The 15,274-nt window shown below is 36.9% G+C and overlaps 9 protein-coding genes and 2 non-coding genes across 11 annotated transcripts, besides 4 other annotated features; 7 read left to right on the top strand and 4 right to left on the bottom strand.

The window, feature by feature from the left end:
* Positions 1-269: 269 nt before the first annotated feature.
* Positions 270-2,144, bottom strand: ASI1 (putative ubiquitin-protein ligase ASI1; the record flags this gene model as incomplete). The annotated part of the gene is made up of 1 exon (NM_001182619.1): positions 270-2,144. The coding sequence occupies one exon, from the start codon at positions 2,142-2,144 to the stop codon at positions 270-272; it is 1,875 nt and encodes a 624-aa protein (NP_013837.1).
* A 324-nt stretch (positions 2,145-2,468) lies between these two features.
* YNCM0027W lies at positions 2,469-2,582 on the bottom strand. The gene is made up of 2 exons: positions 2,545-2,582; positions 2,469-2,512 (listed from the first exon to the last, which is right to left on the bottom strand). It is a non-coding gene; the product is annotated as a tRNA-Leu (tRNA).
* Positions 2,583-2,799: 217 nt separating this feature from the next.
* Positions 2,800-3,131: a long terminal repeat (Ty1 LTR).
* Positions 3,132-3,335: 204 nt separating this feature from the next.
* Positions 3,336-3,706: a long terminal repeat (Ty4 LTR).
* Positions 3,706-4,088: an origin of replication (ARS1319; Putative replication origin; identified in multiple array studies, not yet confirmed by plasmid-based assay).
* Positions 4,088-4,285: a long terminal repeat (Ty1 LTR).
* Positions 4,286-4,742: 457 nt separating this feature from the next.
* On the top strand, positions 4,743-5,333 carry SHH3 (the record flags this gene model as incomplete). Its single annotated transcript, NM_001182618.1, has 1 exon — positions 4,743-5,333. One exon carries the CDS (start codon positions 4,743-4,745, stop codon positions 5,331-5,333), a length of 591 nt encoding a protein of 196 aa, NP_013836.1.
* Positions 5,334-5,585: 252 nt separating this feature from the next.
* Positions 5,586-6,227, top strand: SPC24 (kinetochore-associated Ndc80 complex subunit SPC24; the record flags this gene model as incomplete). The annotated part of the gene is made up of 1 exon (NM_001182617.1): positions 5,586-6,227. The coding sequence occupies one exon, from the start codon at positions 5,586-5,588 to the stop codon at positions 6,225-6,227; it is 642 nt and encodes a 213-aa protein (NP_013835.1).
* Positions 6,228-6,788: 561 nt separating this feature from the next.
* On the top strand, positions 6,789-8,021 carry ASC1 (40S ribosomal protein RACK1 ASC1; the record flags this gene model as incomplete). Its single annotated transcript, NM_001182616.1, has 2 exons — positions 6,789-7,325; positions 7,599-8,021. The coding sequence occupies 2 exons, from the start codon at positions 6,789-6,791 to the stop codon at positions 8,019-8,021; spliced, it is 960 nt and encodes a 319-aa protein (NP_013834.1).
* SNR24 lies at positions 7,405-7,493 on the top strand. Its single transcript, NR_132244.1, has one exon. It is a non-coding gene; the product is annotated as an SNR24 (small nucleolar RNA).
* Positions 8,022-8,267: 246 nt separating the features above from the next.
* On the bottom strand, positions 8,268-9,773 carry MGR3 (Mgr3p; the record flags this gene model as incomplete). Its single annotated transcript, NM_001182615.1, has 1 exon — positions 8,268-9,773. One exon carries the CDS (start codon positions 9,771-9,773, stop codon positions 8,268-8,270), a length of 1,506 nt encoding a protein of 501 aa, NP_013833.1.
* Positions 9,774-10,027: 254 nt separating this feature from the next.
* Positions 10,028-11,134, top strand: YMR114C (putative peptide hydrolase; the record flags this gene model as incomplete). The annotated part of the gene is made up of 1 exon (NM_001182614.1): positions 10,028-11,134. One exon carries the CDS (start codon positions 10,028-10,030, stop codon positions 11,132-11,134), a length of 1,107 nt encoding a protein of 368 aa, NP_013832.1.
* Positions 11,135-11,194: 60 nt separating this feature from the next.
* FOL3 (dihydrofolate synthase) lies at positions 11,195-12,478 on the bottom strand (the record flags this gene model as incomplete). The annotated part of the gene is made up of 1 exon (NM_001182613.1): positions 11,195-12,478. One exon carries the CDS (start codon positions 12,476-12,478, stop codon positions 11,195-11,197), a length of 1,284 nt encoding a protein of 427 aa, NP_013831.1.
* Positions 12,479-12,981: 503 nt separating this feature from the next.
* MED11 (Med11p) lies at positions 12,982-13,377 on the top strand (the record flags this gene model as incomplete). Its single annotated transcript, NM_001182612.1, has 1 exon — positions 12,982-13,377. One exon carries the CDS (start codon positions 12,982-12,984, stop codon positions 13,375-13,377), a length of 396 nt encoding a protein of 131 aa, NP_013830.1.
* Positions 13,378-13,684: 307 nt separating this feature from the next.
* Positions 13,685-15,073, top strand: EUC1 (Euc1p; the record flags this gene model as incomplete). The annotated part of the gene is made up of 1 exon (NM_001182611.1): positions 13,685-15,073. The coding sequence occupies one exon, from the start codon at positions 13,685-13,687 to the stop codon at positions 15,071-15,073; it is 1,389 nt and encodes a 462-aa protein (NP_013829.1).
* Positions 15,074-15,274: the final 201 nt, after the last annotated feature.

Raw genomic sequence — 15,274 nt, 5'->3', positions numbered from 1 at the left:
CCATAAATACAGAAATGACGGCAAATCGATGTATAGTTTATTCTTTCCTCCTCTAATGATATAATCGCCACTGACACTTTTATATATATACTAATGATACGATATGTTATAAGTACAATTTTAATTCGAACATTTCCCAAAGAAAAAAAACTTGATTTATTATTATGATGTTTATATGTGCAACACAGAAAGCTCTAGCTATAGTAATTAATGCTAGAGCTCCCAAACGAAAAACCTCTTTTAGATACCATGCAAAAGTTCTTAAACTATTATTTACTATCTGAAACAGGATGAACCTTACAGTACCCATGAACTTTACTCCTACAACATACGCAAGTGCTGAACCCACGTAAACCCAAAGAAATTCTGCAATCCTCGCAAATGGCAAAACATCGGCAGGGCCATAATACTGTATTTCTTTCATTGACTTTGCATACCGCGCAAGATAGATCAAAATCACTTTCTGTACCAAAAGTCTCATCTACTTCACTTAACTTTGTATCTAAGATAGACGCCCTTGTCAAAGTTTTATCTGACAGTAATTTTTGTTGAAGGATACGGCTAGTTGACATGATCCAATTATAATCAGTATGAACTTCATTATCTTCGGAAGAAAATAAATCCAGTAGGGCATCCCGAGTTTCGTTGAAAATCAGTGAATCTTCTTCCAAGTTTTCTTCATCAGAATCCCCCAGTGACTCAACTTCAGAAGGCTCGTAATCTTCAGAATACTCATCATCTGATGTGTTCAATAGTTCAAGTTCAATATCTTCTTTGTGGCCGGCACTATTATTGAGAGAGTTCGTTTTAGTTATCTTTAACATTTTTGATGGGTCGTTGTCGGGGATGTCCTCGTCCTTGTTATCTCTGAAGCCAAAGAATACTTGGCCTACAAGCTTCTTCATGATCCATATTATAGATTTTGGAAACATTAAAAAAAATCTTTGCTTTAATATTGATGAATTTTTCTTTGGGAAGCTGATGGAAGTGTTCTCTTTATACGGTTTAGAAAGTTCATTTAAATAACCGCTAATAAAAAATTTCTCATTAACATTATCCGGGATGTTAATAGCAGGAAATTCTCTTCGTATACCCTTTTCCATTAGTTCAGTTCCTGAGCATAATAATAGTGCGAATTTAGTGGCCATAGCAGAAAAATCTTCTTCTCCCGTGTAATTTAAGTATTTTTTCCAATTTCTACTGAGAGGGTAAAACTGTAAAAGTTCGCAAGAATTACGTGATTTTCCAAATGGATCCCATCTAATTAAGCATGATAATTTAAAAATCAGTAATGATAAGCAAATAATAGACACTGAAAACAGTTTTGGAAAGTGCCTAAATTTCACCGAAAATGGAAGGCTTTTCCAGCCGCCCTGCTTAACTCTTATCCCTAAGTAACAAATATGACAGAGGTTCATAATAGTACTAAAAAGTAGACGATAATTTCTAAGCCTGAAAATCTCCACCAAATGGATCAATATCCTGCTCAAAATAGCCATAGAACAGTCTATAATGTAATCAGGAGAATCTAAAAATTTAGTATTATTATTAGTCATTGTATAAAACTGAATCGAAAGTTCAAACAATGAATAGTCAGTGCCCTCCAAAGGGCTGGAATTCCGCATGATGGTAAATATGGTTTCGACACAATAAGAGTAAGCGAAAGCGTAGAATATATTCAGTAAAAATTTTTCTTGGGCAAAAGCAGGGTCGCCTAATATTTTGAAATCCTTACCCAAGGTCAGCGGACCTAAGGATACCATTGCTAATACAACTACTGCTGATACATGGAAAACATTACTCAACCATAACGGTAAAGTACGTCTGGAACCGTTGTTAAGGACGGCGTAAAATACAACGAACCGGTTCAGGACAATGGCGATTACAAAGCAAAATATGGCGTACGGGCTGAAAAAAAACCCTATTGTATCAAAAACAGACCTTAGAGTTGGGGGAATTTCTTCAGATTTAACGGTTTGCTCGTACTGCAAGTTCACAGCCCCAATAAAGGATAATCCAAGTCTATAAGGAAAGTTGATAACATTTGCGAAAGTGGAGTTACCTGAGATTACGGCTTGTGATGTTTGATTCAAATAGCTAAATGAATTTATGAACACATTTTCTGAAGAAGTGGAAGAGTTCATATTCTTAGCATAGTTTCTTTGTAAAAAGAAGAAAAAAACCCAGATAAAATTAAGAAAAATACCCCAAAGTGCAAATTGTCTATAAAATATAAAAGTAAGCAGTGATTATCTTCTTGAGTTAAAATTGTTGTGTGGTGAAAGAGTAATTTTAGTACTTCCTTCTATTTTTCTGTTCAAAACAATATAGTTTTCGTAATTGTGTTTTATTGTATTTTCCAATGTTTTTCATATTGCTTACTCAACTGACTTCAAAGTTTGATTCGTAGCTTCTCAATATTTCAACATAAAGGGGCGCCCTCAAAGGAATACGCGAGAAAAAAATAATGGTTGCTAAGAGATTCGAACTCTTGCATCTTACGATACCTGAGTATTCCCACAGTTAACTGCGGTCAAGATATTTCTTGAATCAGGCGCCTTAGACCGCTCGGCCAAACAACCACTTATCTGTTGAAAAGGTGTGACTATAGCAACTATAAGTTGTTATGAGTTGAATAGAATTTAAACTCATTATGGGATAAGCTGCTCGTCTATGCATTGGTAAAAGCACCTCGTTAATATGTAAAGGTCAAAAGGTCATATCAGCGAATAATAAATTTGGATCTTCCTATACTATATAAGAGAGGTTCACTGAACGCAGTCCGATCGGTTTATTATTTGAGATATAGGTGAATTTTGAGATAATTGTTGGGATTCCATTGTTGATAAAAGATTATAATATTAGGTAAACAGAATATACTAAAAGTTCTCCACGAGGACATAGGAATCCTCAAAATGGAATGTATATTTTTACATACTAATATTACGATTATCCCTCTTTCTATTTTATATGTTTCATTATCCTATCATATTATCAATCTTTGCATTTCAGCTTCTTCTAACTTTGATGACAGCTTCTCATAATTTATATCATCATCTAACACCGTCTATGATAATATATTGATAATATAACTACTAGTTGATAGACGGTAGTGGATTTTTATTCCAACATTATTAATCGTGACTAATATAACAAGTTCTCTGGTGGTTACCATATATTTAATGTAAAGACTCGCATGACACATATATATGACTACCACATAAATGTTTAATTTGAAAAAACTTCAGCTCTACTAAGGTACCTGTTGAAAATATCGAAATCCACAAGGACAATAATTTTGCTTGGTAATATTATTATTTTTCTTCCATTGTTTATGTTGATAATTAGAGGTTAAAAATTAGTATTAATGAAGAAGTGAGTACTGATCTTCTTATACTAAATAAGAGAGGTATATAAAACACACGCCGATTGGTCATATTAATTATGACCAATATAATAGTGATTCCGGTAGTTACTATACATTGATGTGACGACTCATATTCCTCATATATGTACCTACCATAACATGTTCAACTAATAGGTCTTTAACACAGCTTCAGTATTGTCTGAGCTTCTCGTTTAACATTCCTTCTGCAATAGGCGCAATCACACTTAAACGTATACGAGTTGTACATTAATATACGATGTAAGCATTAGATTGTTACCATAGCAACTCATGTCACTATTAATTACTCTCGTTCCAACAGTTTATTATATTATCAACCCTGTTTTTCATCTTCCATGGAATTTGGTAACTGCTCCTCACCGATTTATGTCATCTTGCTATTATATGGTAATATACCAAATGTGAAGGTATGCAATTGATATTTTTAGATTTTACCTTTTGGCAAAAAATCAGCACATTAGCAATAAGAAACCGTTTTATCGTTTTGTTCATTTTAATGACTTCACGGAAATTACTAGTTATTAATAGTATTTTACTCGTGAAAGATAATAATCCTTCCAATGATGATTACACTCAAGATACCCTTAAGATTTTTTGGCGTCCATAGAAAACTTCACTATTTATAGAAAATCCTGAGTGCTTCTTTCTTTGTTTATATACTCTGTCATCCACTATTCTACGTGAATATTGTGCGAATATTTTGATAATTGTGAACTCCATTGTTGATCAAAGGCTATAATGTTGTGTATACAGAATATAATAGAAGTTCCTCTCGAAGATATAAGAGTCCTCATAATGGAATCGGTATTTCTACATAATATCACTACTTTTTTTTTGTCCTTCCGCTTTATATGTTTCGTTATCCTATCACATTATCAAATGACTTTGTGCCACTGTGTTTTGACAAAATTACTGTAATATAATCAATAGTATTTACATGTTTGTACCAGAAGTACTTGCATCGCATCCAGTTCTCATGCAATATAGTTGTATACCATGTCGTTGAAAGGAACCAGAGTAAACACTTCTACCAGTATTTCTTTACGGTTCGGATCAAAACCATCACTCATTCGGTCATTCTTACCGTACGATAAACCAAATTACAAGGAAAAGTATCCCTAATTAGAGATCACTGCATCCGTAATAGTTTTTTTTCTATTTTGGACTTTTGTAAAAAAGGGATTAGGGATACGTTGCTCATAAAAAAATTGACGAAGATTTTAGATAATGGCAAATAAAAATGAAATAGTATCAATATACCGAAAAATTAATCACACTCAATGCGACTGTGATAGCTGATAAGTGGAGCTCAGAAATATTCAGAAGCGTAAGAATAATGAAAGCAACCATTCAAAGAGTAACATCTGTATTTGGAGTTCCCCGAGCATCTGTATTCGTGCCAAGAATCAGCACACCATTTATTTTGCATAATTATATCTCTAATGGCAGAATGGACCTTTTTTCCAAAGAATTCCACAATGGCCGCGTATCCAAATCTGATCTTTGGTCAAGCAACAAGGAAGAGGAGCTCTTAGTATCTCAAAGGAAAAAAAGACCGATCTCTCCTCATTTAACTGTTTACGAACCTGAAATGAGCTGGTATCTTTCCTCTTTACATCGTATATCTGGCGTTTTACTGGCTCTTGGATTCTATGCTTTCACAATTACTTTGGGTGTGACGACAATAATGGGAATGGATACGACTTTTCAGGATCTAAACAAGTGGTATCACGAAAAGATGCCTAAGTGGTCCCAATGGGTGGCCAAAGGCTCTGCAGCATATCTGTTTGCATTCCATTTTGGTAACGGTATAAGGCATCTCATCTGGGATATGGGCTACGAATTGACCAACCGTGGGGTTATAAAAACCGGATCAATCGTTTTAGCCGGCACACTCGTCTTAGGAACGTATTTACTGGCTCAGTAAATGAAATGTAAGGAATGTACTTAGTGTTTTTTGCTACATAGCTTTTATGATACTCTTTATAATGTTATATTCAATAAATTTGATTCAACGTAGAAGGACCCGCGAAAGCAGAAGAGGTTACCCGACCTTGACAGGCGCGTCAAAAGTAAATGTAAACAATGAAGTCTTCAAAATAACTTACGTAGGGACTTTGCTATAGATGAAAGAAGTAACGAGGGAAGAGCAAGTGTAAAGGGAAGGAACGCAAGAGCCATGTCACAAAAGGATAACCTACTCGACAATCCGGTTGAATTTTTAAAAGAGGTCAGAGAAAGTTTTGATATTCAGCAAGATGTTGATGCCATGAAAAGAATCCGACACGATCTTGATGTTATAAAAGAGGAAAGCGAAGCAAGAATTAGTAAAGAGCATTCAAAGGTTTCTGAGTCGAACAAGAAATTGAATGCGGAAAGAATAAATGTTGCTAAATTGGAGGGAGACTTAGAATATACTAACGAAGAGAGCAATGAGTTTGGTAGTAAAGACGAACTAGTTAAACTTCTGAAAGATTTGGACGGATTGGAACGTAATATTGTGTCACTTCGAAGTGAATTGGACGAAAAGATGAAATTGTACCTCAAAGATAGTGAAATAATATCCACACCGAACGGTTCCAAAATAAAAGCAAAAGTAATTGAACCTGAGCTGGAAGAACAAAGTGCGGTCACCCCGGAAGCAAACGAAAATATTCTAAAATTGAAGCTATACAGATCTTTAGGAGTTATTTTGGATTTAGAAAATGATCAAGTCCTTATTAACAGAAAAAATGATGGGAATATTGATATTTTACCCTTGGACAATAACCTCAGCGATTTCTATAAGACCAAATACATCTGGGAAAGATTAGGAAAGTGAAAATTGAGATCATTAATAAAATACTACAGTGGCATACATATTCAATGAGCTGAGCATAATTATTAGCATTATGAATTGGAACCACGTATTTTGCTCGGTGTGATATAACTACAATATTTACTCTAGATGCACCATTCTACGTTTAAAAGATACTGGACTGTCACAACGTAACTGGTTTGTCAAAATATTTGTTTGTGTTACTGGTAATACTCATCACCATACTTATATTCCCCCAAACCTGGCCATCTGTAGCCTTATGACTATGTACGGATGTTAGGCCGTCTTCGTTATCGCTCCGTTCTGAAAATTTCTTAGCGAGGACGTGCTTCTCCAGCGAAAGTCTCAGAACGTTTGTTGAAAAAAATTTCATCCACGCAACTTTTTTTTGGATGTGTAAGACCAATTTTTTTGGCATTGGGCTATTCCTTTAATTGTGGATTTTCTACAACTTGAAAATTTTCCTATATTTAAGACTGCTCCTTTGGTTTTCCTAACTCGTTCTCTCTCTCTTTTTTTTTTCCAAAAAATCCTTATAACACACTAAAGTAAATAAAGTGAAAAATGGCATCTAACGAAGTTTTAGTTTTGAGAGGTACCTTGGAAGGTCACAACGGTTGGGTCACATCTTTGGCTACTTCTGCTGGTCAACCAAACCTATTGTTGTCCGCTTCCCGTGATAAGACTTTGATCTCCTGGAAGTTGACTGGTGACGACCAAAAGTTTGGTGTCCCAGTTAGATCTTTCAAGGGTCACAGTCACATTGTCCAAGACTGTACTTTGACTGCTGACGGTGCTTACGCTTTGTCTGCTTCTTGGGACAAGACCTTGAGATTATGGGATGTTGCCACCGGTGAAACCTACCAAAGATTCGTCGGTCACAAGTCCGATGTTATGTCCGTTGACATTGACAAGAAGGCTTCCATGATTATCTCTGGTTCCCGTGACAAGACCATCAAGGTCTGGACCATCAAAGGTCAATGTTTGGCCACTTTGTTGGGTCACAATGACTGGGTTTCCCAAGTCAGAGTTGTTCCAAACGAAAAAGCTGATGATGACTCTGTCACCATCATTTCTGCCGGTAACGACAAAATGGTTAAGGTATGTGATATATTTTCTTTCCATGATAGAATATGATGACAATCGAGTAGAAGAAGAAAAGTGGATTTGTGTATGCCATTCAAATGATGTAATAACATATTTGCTACTTCAGATGGAACTTTGAGTTCCGAATGAGACATACCAATTATCACCAAGATCTCTGATGAATGGTTTAGCATTACTCTGCTCTTCTCTTTACTCGTTATGTCAAAATGGAAACTTTTTTTTTAAATTAATTTTGTTCCCTTACTAACAAAAATGATATAATGACAGGCTTGGAACTTAAACCAATTCCAAATTGAAGCTGACTTCATCGGTCACAACTCCAACATCAACACTTTGACTGCTTCCCCAGACGGAACTTTGATTGCTTCCGCTGGTAAGGACGGTGAAATTATGTTGTGGAACTTGGCTGCTAAGAAGGCTATGTACACTTTGTCTGCCCAAGATGAAGTTTTCTCTTTGGCTTTCTCTCCAAACAGATACTGGTTGGCTGCTGCCACTGCTACCGGTATTAAGGTCTTTTCTTTGGACCCACAATACTTGGTCGATGACTTGAGACCAGAATTTGCTGGTTACAGCAAGGCCGCTGAACCACATGCTGTTTCTTTGGCTTGGTCTGCTGACGGTCAAACTTTGTTTGCCGGTTACACCGACAACGTCATTAGAGTTTGGCAAGTTATGACTGCTAACTAAGAATATGTATAAAGTTCATTTGTTCTTTTATGTATCTTCTAGTTATTGGTCATGTTTAAAATGGTAAAAATAAAGAAAATAATTTCTATATTTTAGTGTATAATATAATCGTCATAGATTTCGAAGTAATGAAAGAAAGGTTATCATTAGGTACTATAAACTATGCTTTCTGTTTGCTGCGAAAATACATATGTACAGTTGAAATATTTATTATTTTTGTCTTCCTTTATTTCCTTTATTGTGGTATTAGTTTAAACCCTCTTTTTTGGCCGCTTTCAAGACTGTCGTCTTTTCTAGTTCCTTTTCAGCTTCTGCAAGGAGTTCATTAAATTCAGTCTCCTTGGCCATAGTGATCGAATCTTTGAATAGTTTTTCAGCTTTAGCCAAAACACCTTCATGAAGGCTTAAAACCCCCATTCCATAGGTAGATAGAGCAATTGACTGTGCAATTGAAGGATCCAGTTGATCCTTCACATGAAACCTAATTTTTCTGTTTCTTTTGGCAAACGCAATAACGCTGTCGTAACATTTTTGTGCTCTTTCCAGACATAAGTCACGATTTTTGCGTACGAATCTAACGGCTTTTATGTATGTTCCCATATCTAACTCTTGGTTGGACTCTTTACTTTTCTTTTGCTCTAATTGATTTAAGTCAGCTTCTAGCTTTTCTGCTTGAAGATAGAACAATGACCCCAAATTTGCCTGTGATAGCAATATCTGTCCTGGTGGCATGTCTGCCATAACCATCCATTCCACACTAGTTATCTTGCAACTTAGAGCTGCAGCTATGTCTTTTGATGACAGACAATAAGCTGTATATAAATCTCTCGCAGTAAAAAATTCTTCCTTAAAGGGTTCCCAAGCGCTGCTATTCTTTTCCAGATCCAAAATCATATAGCCTTGCTCATCAAACTTAATATTTTCCTCACTAACAAATGTTTTAAAATCATCATTAGGGTCTCTATTGATGTCTTTTACCATCGAGAGCTTCTTTTTTCTGTTTTCAAAAAATTCCTTCAACTCTGGCGATTTGCTTAAAATTTCCTCTTGAGCTAAAAGTAAATGTTGTAGCAATTTTCTCTTGCCACTTTCTATGTCCTTATTGATTTCTAACGATTTAATCAAGATTCTCAAGTCTTTTCTTAAAACCTCGCCTCTTTCACTCTCATCAACTTTGCCAGGAACATTCAGCGCTTCGAAAAACCGACTTAATAATTCTTGGTACAAATTTTGGGCTTCTTCAAGCATATTGAGCTTTTCATACATTTCAGCAATTTTCAGCTCTATTCTGGTATAATCATCTGACAATAAATCGACATGAGAGCGATCGCATTCATCCAACGCCTCAATATACCGCCTTAACGCTTCTTTGTAATTAAAATCCATTTTATCACTTTCTTGCCATATGGCTTCCTTCCAGACTTTTTGCGCCGAAAGAGGTAGTTTTTGTTTCCTGGAGTTACTTTTAAACCAAAAATATAAACCTACTATGGAAACCCCAATAATAGAATACATTAAACTACGATTTTTTTTTTTCAAATTGGGTTTAGGTGCCATCTGTGGTCGAGTTGGTGAGTTTGCTGGAGACTCCGGTATGGGGGCCGATTCTTGCGTATTGAAGTTTGATGCAGGCGGCCTTATATCATGTAGGTGGCGTATATGAGCAGGGTTCGTAGTCCACGTTAAAATCTTGGAAGCAAATAGATGTCTCTTATGTAACCTTTGCGATAAACGCATTCCTTGTAAAAGCATACCGAAAAGGAGGGACTTTTAGCCTGTTAAACTGAGATCTTCCTGCTTGTGTTTACACCTTTGTGAGTAAATGAAAGTAGCCCACTTTTGCATAAAAATGTTGATGATTTGTAAATGCAATTTTGTGAGGCCGAACCCCCACGAAAAATATCTGAATGAAAGGGATCAAAAAAGGGAACAAAGCAATGAACAGTTGAACCAAGAGACTTAATTAAAGTATACCTGATGCTAATACCAGACTTTCATAACCCAAGATGTGTGGTAGGTTTGCCTTAGCTTACGATAGCGGAGATTTGCCGCAACTTCTAAGAGATTGGAACTTACCGGTTAATACACCCAAGGACGCCTCATCGAACAGCCAGCATCCACATGACGAGGAAGACACCAAAGATCAGCCTACCGTTAGTAAGGATATCTTCAAGGCCTCTTACAATATTTCCCCTACAAACTACTCTGCGGTATATCGTCCTGATACTAAAGCAATACAATTTATGAGATGGGGCCTTGTACCATTCTGGACCAAGGACGTTTCACAATTCAAGACCTATCGTACCTTTAATGCCCGTTTAGAGAATTTACAAGAGAGCAAAATGTGGATGAGACCCTGTGAGAAGAAAAGGTGTGCTGTGCTTATGAGCGGATATTTTGAATGGAAAACCGTAGGGAAAAAGAAGACGCCTTATTTCATTTCTAGACGAGACGGCAGATTGATGTTTGTAGCAGGAATGTATGATTACGTCGAAAAGGATGATTTATATACGTTCACCATAATAACTGCACAAGGCCCCAGAGAGTTAGAATGGCTCCACGAAAGAATGCCTTGCGTGCTGGAACCAGGCACCGAAAGTTGGGATGCATGGATGGATGTGGATAAAACGACATGGAGCACTGAAGAACTGGTAAAGCTGCTGAAGCCGGACTACGATGAATCAAAGTTACAATTCTATCAAGTTACCGATGATGTGGGGAAGACTACCAACACCGGAGAGCGGCTGATAAAACCGCTTTTGAAAGAGGATTCGGACATGTTCAGCGTAAAGAGAGAAAAAGAAGAAGCCTTGCTAGAAAATGATAACGAACAAGGTATTGATAATCGAGGTGTAAAGGGTGACAAATCGTTGAAAGGCGAAGATGTTTTTAATCAAAAGAAAAGCCTCAAAAGGAATTCCTATGATGGATTAAAAAAGAATGAAGAACAAGAGGAAACAACTTTACCAGAGGAAGGAAGTATAGGTGACCGAGTGAAGAGAGAAGAAGCTAATTTGTCACCCAAAAGAGAGGGAAACAGAGAGAAGAGAAATATAGTAAATATGTTGGGAAACCAGAAAGACTCCAGAGGCAAGAAAAAAATAAAAAAATGACATTTTTTTAGTTTGTTTATCATCGATAGTCTATATAATGTTCGTTGTTACTTATTTTATTTAGTTTCTCAAGTGACTATTGTGAATCCGTAATAATTCACCACATAAATACAGTGAACCGCATACAACAATTGGCCGTCTTTGCTCGTCTGATACATGCGCCAGAGAAGGCAATACCTGATGTAAATCATTTTCAATCACTATCTCCTTTGTGTATCCTTGAGTCAAAATAAAATCTTTTATTTCTTCAGGATCAGTGGCATGAATCCAGGGCATACCTTCCACATTATTAAACCGAGTAAGAATTACTTGATCTATAGGCCTCAATAATGGCTGGAGCAGCGGCTCCAAGTTTTTCCCATGCGTTACTGCCATCACAAAGGTCAAAGGCTGGTTTCCGTACTCCTTTCTTAGGTACTTAACTAACTCTACTGCAGCTGAGCCATTGTGGGCACCGTCCATTAATATAGGCACTGTCCTATTACTTACTTTGTCAAAGCGATAATCCATACGATATAACCTTCCTGGCCAATCAACCTTCGCCAATCTCGTACTTACTTCATTCTTGGTAATATCAATAAGTTCGTTCATTTGTAAGTAGTCTAACATACCCATGGCCACCCTGAGATTAAATATCTGATATTCTCCATTCAGTGGCAATTTTGCCAAGTCAAAACAACCCCAGGAGTTGGTGTCAATCATATTTCCGTTAAGTTGAGAATCTGTAACGGATAGTTCAGACCCTAAAGCCTTGCATCTTTCTTTCACAACATTTATAACACTTGCCTCATTGGTTCCATCAATCACTGTGAAGGGTACCCCTTCTGTTATTATACCTGCTTTCTCTTTAGAGATTTCAGACAAGGTGTTACCTAAAAAGCTTTCATGATCCAAACTGATTTTAGTAATACCACAACATGCCTTATTTGCGCCTGGAATAACATTGGTCGCATCAAGTCTTCCGCCAAGGCCTACTTCTATGACACACCATTGGCACTGCACATCATAAAAATATTTGAATGCGGTACATGTTAATAGCTCGAATTCCGTACATTTTAAAGAGTGTGACTTGTTTAAAGCTTCTAGTTGTAATCTAATATTCTGGTATCTCTCTAACGGAATCGGCTTATTGTTGATTGTAATGGAATCAGTAACATGCACCAAGTGTGGAGTGGTAAATTTTCCAATTTGGTAGGACTTTTGTTGCAACACAGAAGATAGGTAAGTACATACTGAACCTTTACCATTTGTCCCTGCAATGTGCAGCACTCTAAGTGAGTTTTGCGGATTGCCTAAATGCTCTAGTAGTTTTGTAATACGGGAAAGTCCCAATTCAATGGCCATTGATATAGCAAAATACAATAAATACACTAGATCAACTTACTAACAGGTGACCTTATCGGTCTATTCAAAACATTTACATTATAAACAATCCTGAGTTTTTCTGCTCAATTTTTAAATAACAATTATTCATAGAGGAAAACACCCGAACTAACCAATGTTGTAGAAGGGCCTATAAATAATATATATAACACAAGAAATATGGTAACCAGGACGTAGCCACCGTATGAGAAGCTTTGAAACATCCAGTGATAAAAAAATCTTGACTTTATTTATATATATGTATATTGGACATTTTAAAAACTTGATTTAAGTCGCTCATTGCGGCGGCTTTTATATTTTGAAAGTAATCGAATGAGTACGAAAATCTGACTTGGACAGTATGCAGGCCCTCATCTTAGCGGTTTTTTGACCCAGTCGTTAGATCTGCTAATTCGATTCAAATCTTCTCATCAAGCCAGAGGCGCGCTTATTAGAAGGACGCTATCAAATCCAAATGAACAACGATGCAGGTTCTCAATACGAAGAGTGAAACGAAACAAGAAAACGAAACAATGCAGCCACCATATATACAAGAACGTCTTAAGTCATTAAATGATATAGAGACCCAGTTATGCTCCATGTTGCAGGAGGCGTCTCAAGTCACGTTCATATTTGGTGAACTAAAAAGAGGTAATGAATCAGTGAAACCCCAATTCGAAAATCATGTCAAACAGTTTTACGAACGACTAGATAAATCAACCACACAGCTACGCAAGGAGATACAGTTGTTGGATGAGAACGTTGGAACACGACTACTGCCCATCAATGTCAACAAGAAGGCCCTAGGCCAAGACACAGAAAAAATGGAAGAACAATTGGATTTATTGTCGGCTATATTAGATCCTTCGAAATCCAAGTAAACCTTAATTAGGACTAGAACACTTTTGTATCAAGTACAAATGTATAATTATATAAACATCACAGGGATATCATATTCCATATGATGATATAGCATTTACTTTACTTCAACCAGTATTGTCTAAAGAGAACGAGTTTAGTATTAGTAAAAAAATTAAAAAAAGGAAGCGTACTTGAAACTCAAACACAAACGAGAGTACAAAGGGCATTGCTAGCTTAAAATATTTAACAATCAACTTCGTCTTTTGCCAGAAGACTACATTTTGTGCCATCGAGAAGTTAGTCCAGGAGTCAACACATTAATTAAACATGCCCGCTCGAGAATATAACTATGTAGAAGGTTTTGGTGGGTACGGCTCGTTGGACGATGATGATTCAGATAGAGATTCTGAACGCAGGAATCACGATCTAGGGCAGCGAACTATAACCACAAGTCCAACAGGAGTATCAAGACATGCTGCATTAAATAGGTACATGATCCCAGGCCGTATCAATCCTCTTTTCAGACCGACAGACGCTGCTCAACCTCCCATAGTGTCTACATCCACATCAGCATCGGCAACAGAACCGACCAACAGAATAGGCCCTGGAAGGATAAAAGAAACCCCTGAAACAAATTTCAATGCATTTCTTATAGCACAACTAACCAGAATGGAGGAGCAAAATGCCAATCTGAAGGAAGAAATCAGCCTAATGAAAAAGGAACAAGAACTCTTCTTTCTAGAGAATCAAAAGAAGTTGGAGAAAGGATTTAAAGACATCAATAAGTATGTTGAAGATGTTTCCGCAATGAAAGAAGTCTTCAAAGAGGTAGTTGGTATTATGACTGGGGAGAGAATAAGATTTATAGACCATACTGGGGAAAATGTTACTCCTCAGGAAGCTGCTCGTGTTGGAAATCCATCAACAAGTACGCAAGCTCATCAAAGTCAGTCAAGATCAACAAACTGGCAAGAATATAGTATGCACGCAAGCATATTAGCCGGCGATCCTCGTATCAAGCCTGAGCCAGGGCTGTCAGACTTTGAAAATGGGGAATACGATGGTAATGAAAGTGATGAGAACGCTACCACCAGGAACCTACCTTTAAATAACCCCGATTCTGTTAGCAATGCTGATGACAGTAATAACCAACTCGATGGAACAGGAAACGAGAATGATATCAGAAACAGAAGAGGGTGCGTTGGAACGTCATATAAACTAAATCGTGCAATCCAGAACGTTACAGATGCGGCCCGTGAATACTTTGAAGGCTTACCGGGCCAACCGTCAGTTCTTTCCCTTGAGAGGAGATATGGGTCCACTTGGAGGCGATCTGCCAAAGAAAGGACTTTGTTCACTAAAAGAATGACCATCATAAAAAGAATAATAGATATAAAAGATGATCCAAGCAAATATGGTTTGTCGCTACCTGAGAATAAAATAAGTAGAAACCAAGCCATCAAGGTTGTCGAAAATATAAGATTGGGAAACAATACCTTCAAAGGACATCATTGCCGATTATCAATGTCCCAGTTATACGAATACTTCTCCAAAAAAATGGACAAACTCGAAGACTATTCACTTACTCTAAAGAGAAGAGGGAAGCCAAGAAGAATTTTCTTGTTAGAAGAGAGAGAAGCTAGATTATCATTACAGCAGCCACATAGTATACCAAATTCCAGTACAGGCACACCAGAACATGATCAAGACACTTAGAGGAAATGGAACAACGAATTTCCAGCCAAAAATTCCGAGTAGTTCATGATGAAAGATTTTTACATGCATTTTATATATAAATATATACCGTCCTATATGGATTTCATGCCAACAGGGTATATAATAGACAATTACCGGTGTACTGATATATCAACTATCGACTCCAAGCCTTTTATCTATCAGTCAATTTTACATCAAGAT

This window comes from Saccharomyces cerevisiae, chromosome XIII, assembly GCF_000146045.2.
Source record: "Saccharomyces cerevisiae S288C chromosome XIII, complete sequence".
Taxonomy (NCBI): Eukaryota; Fungi; Ascomycota; class Saccharomycetes; order Saccharomycetales; family Saccharomycetaceae; genus Saccharomyces; species Saccharomyces cerevisiae.
The sequence above is the reverse complement of the archived record's forward strand: the minus strand, read 5'-3'. Positions and strand labels throughout refer to the sequence as shown.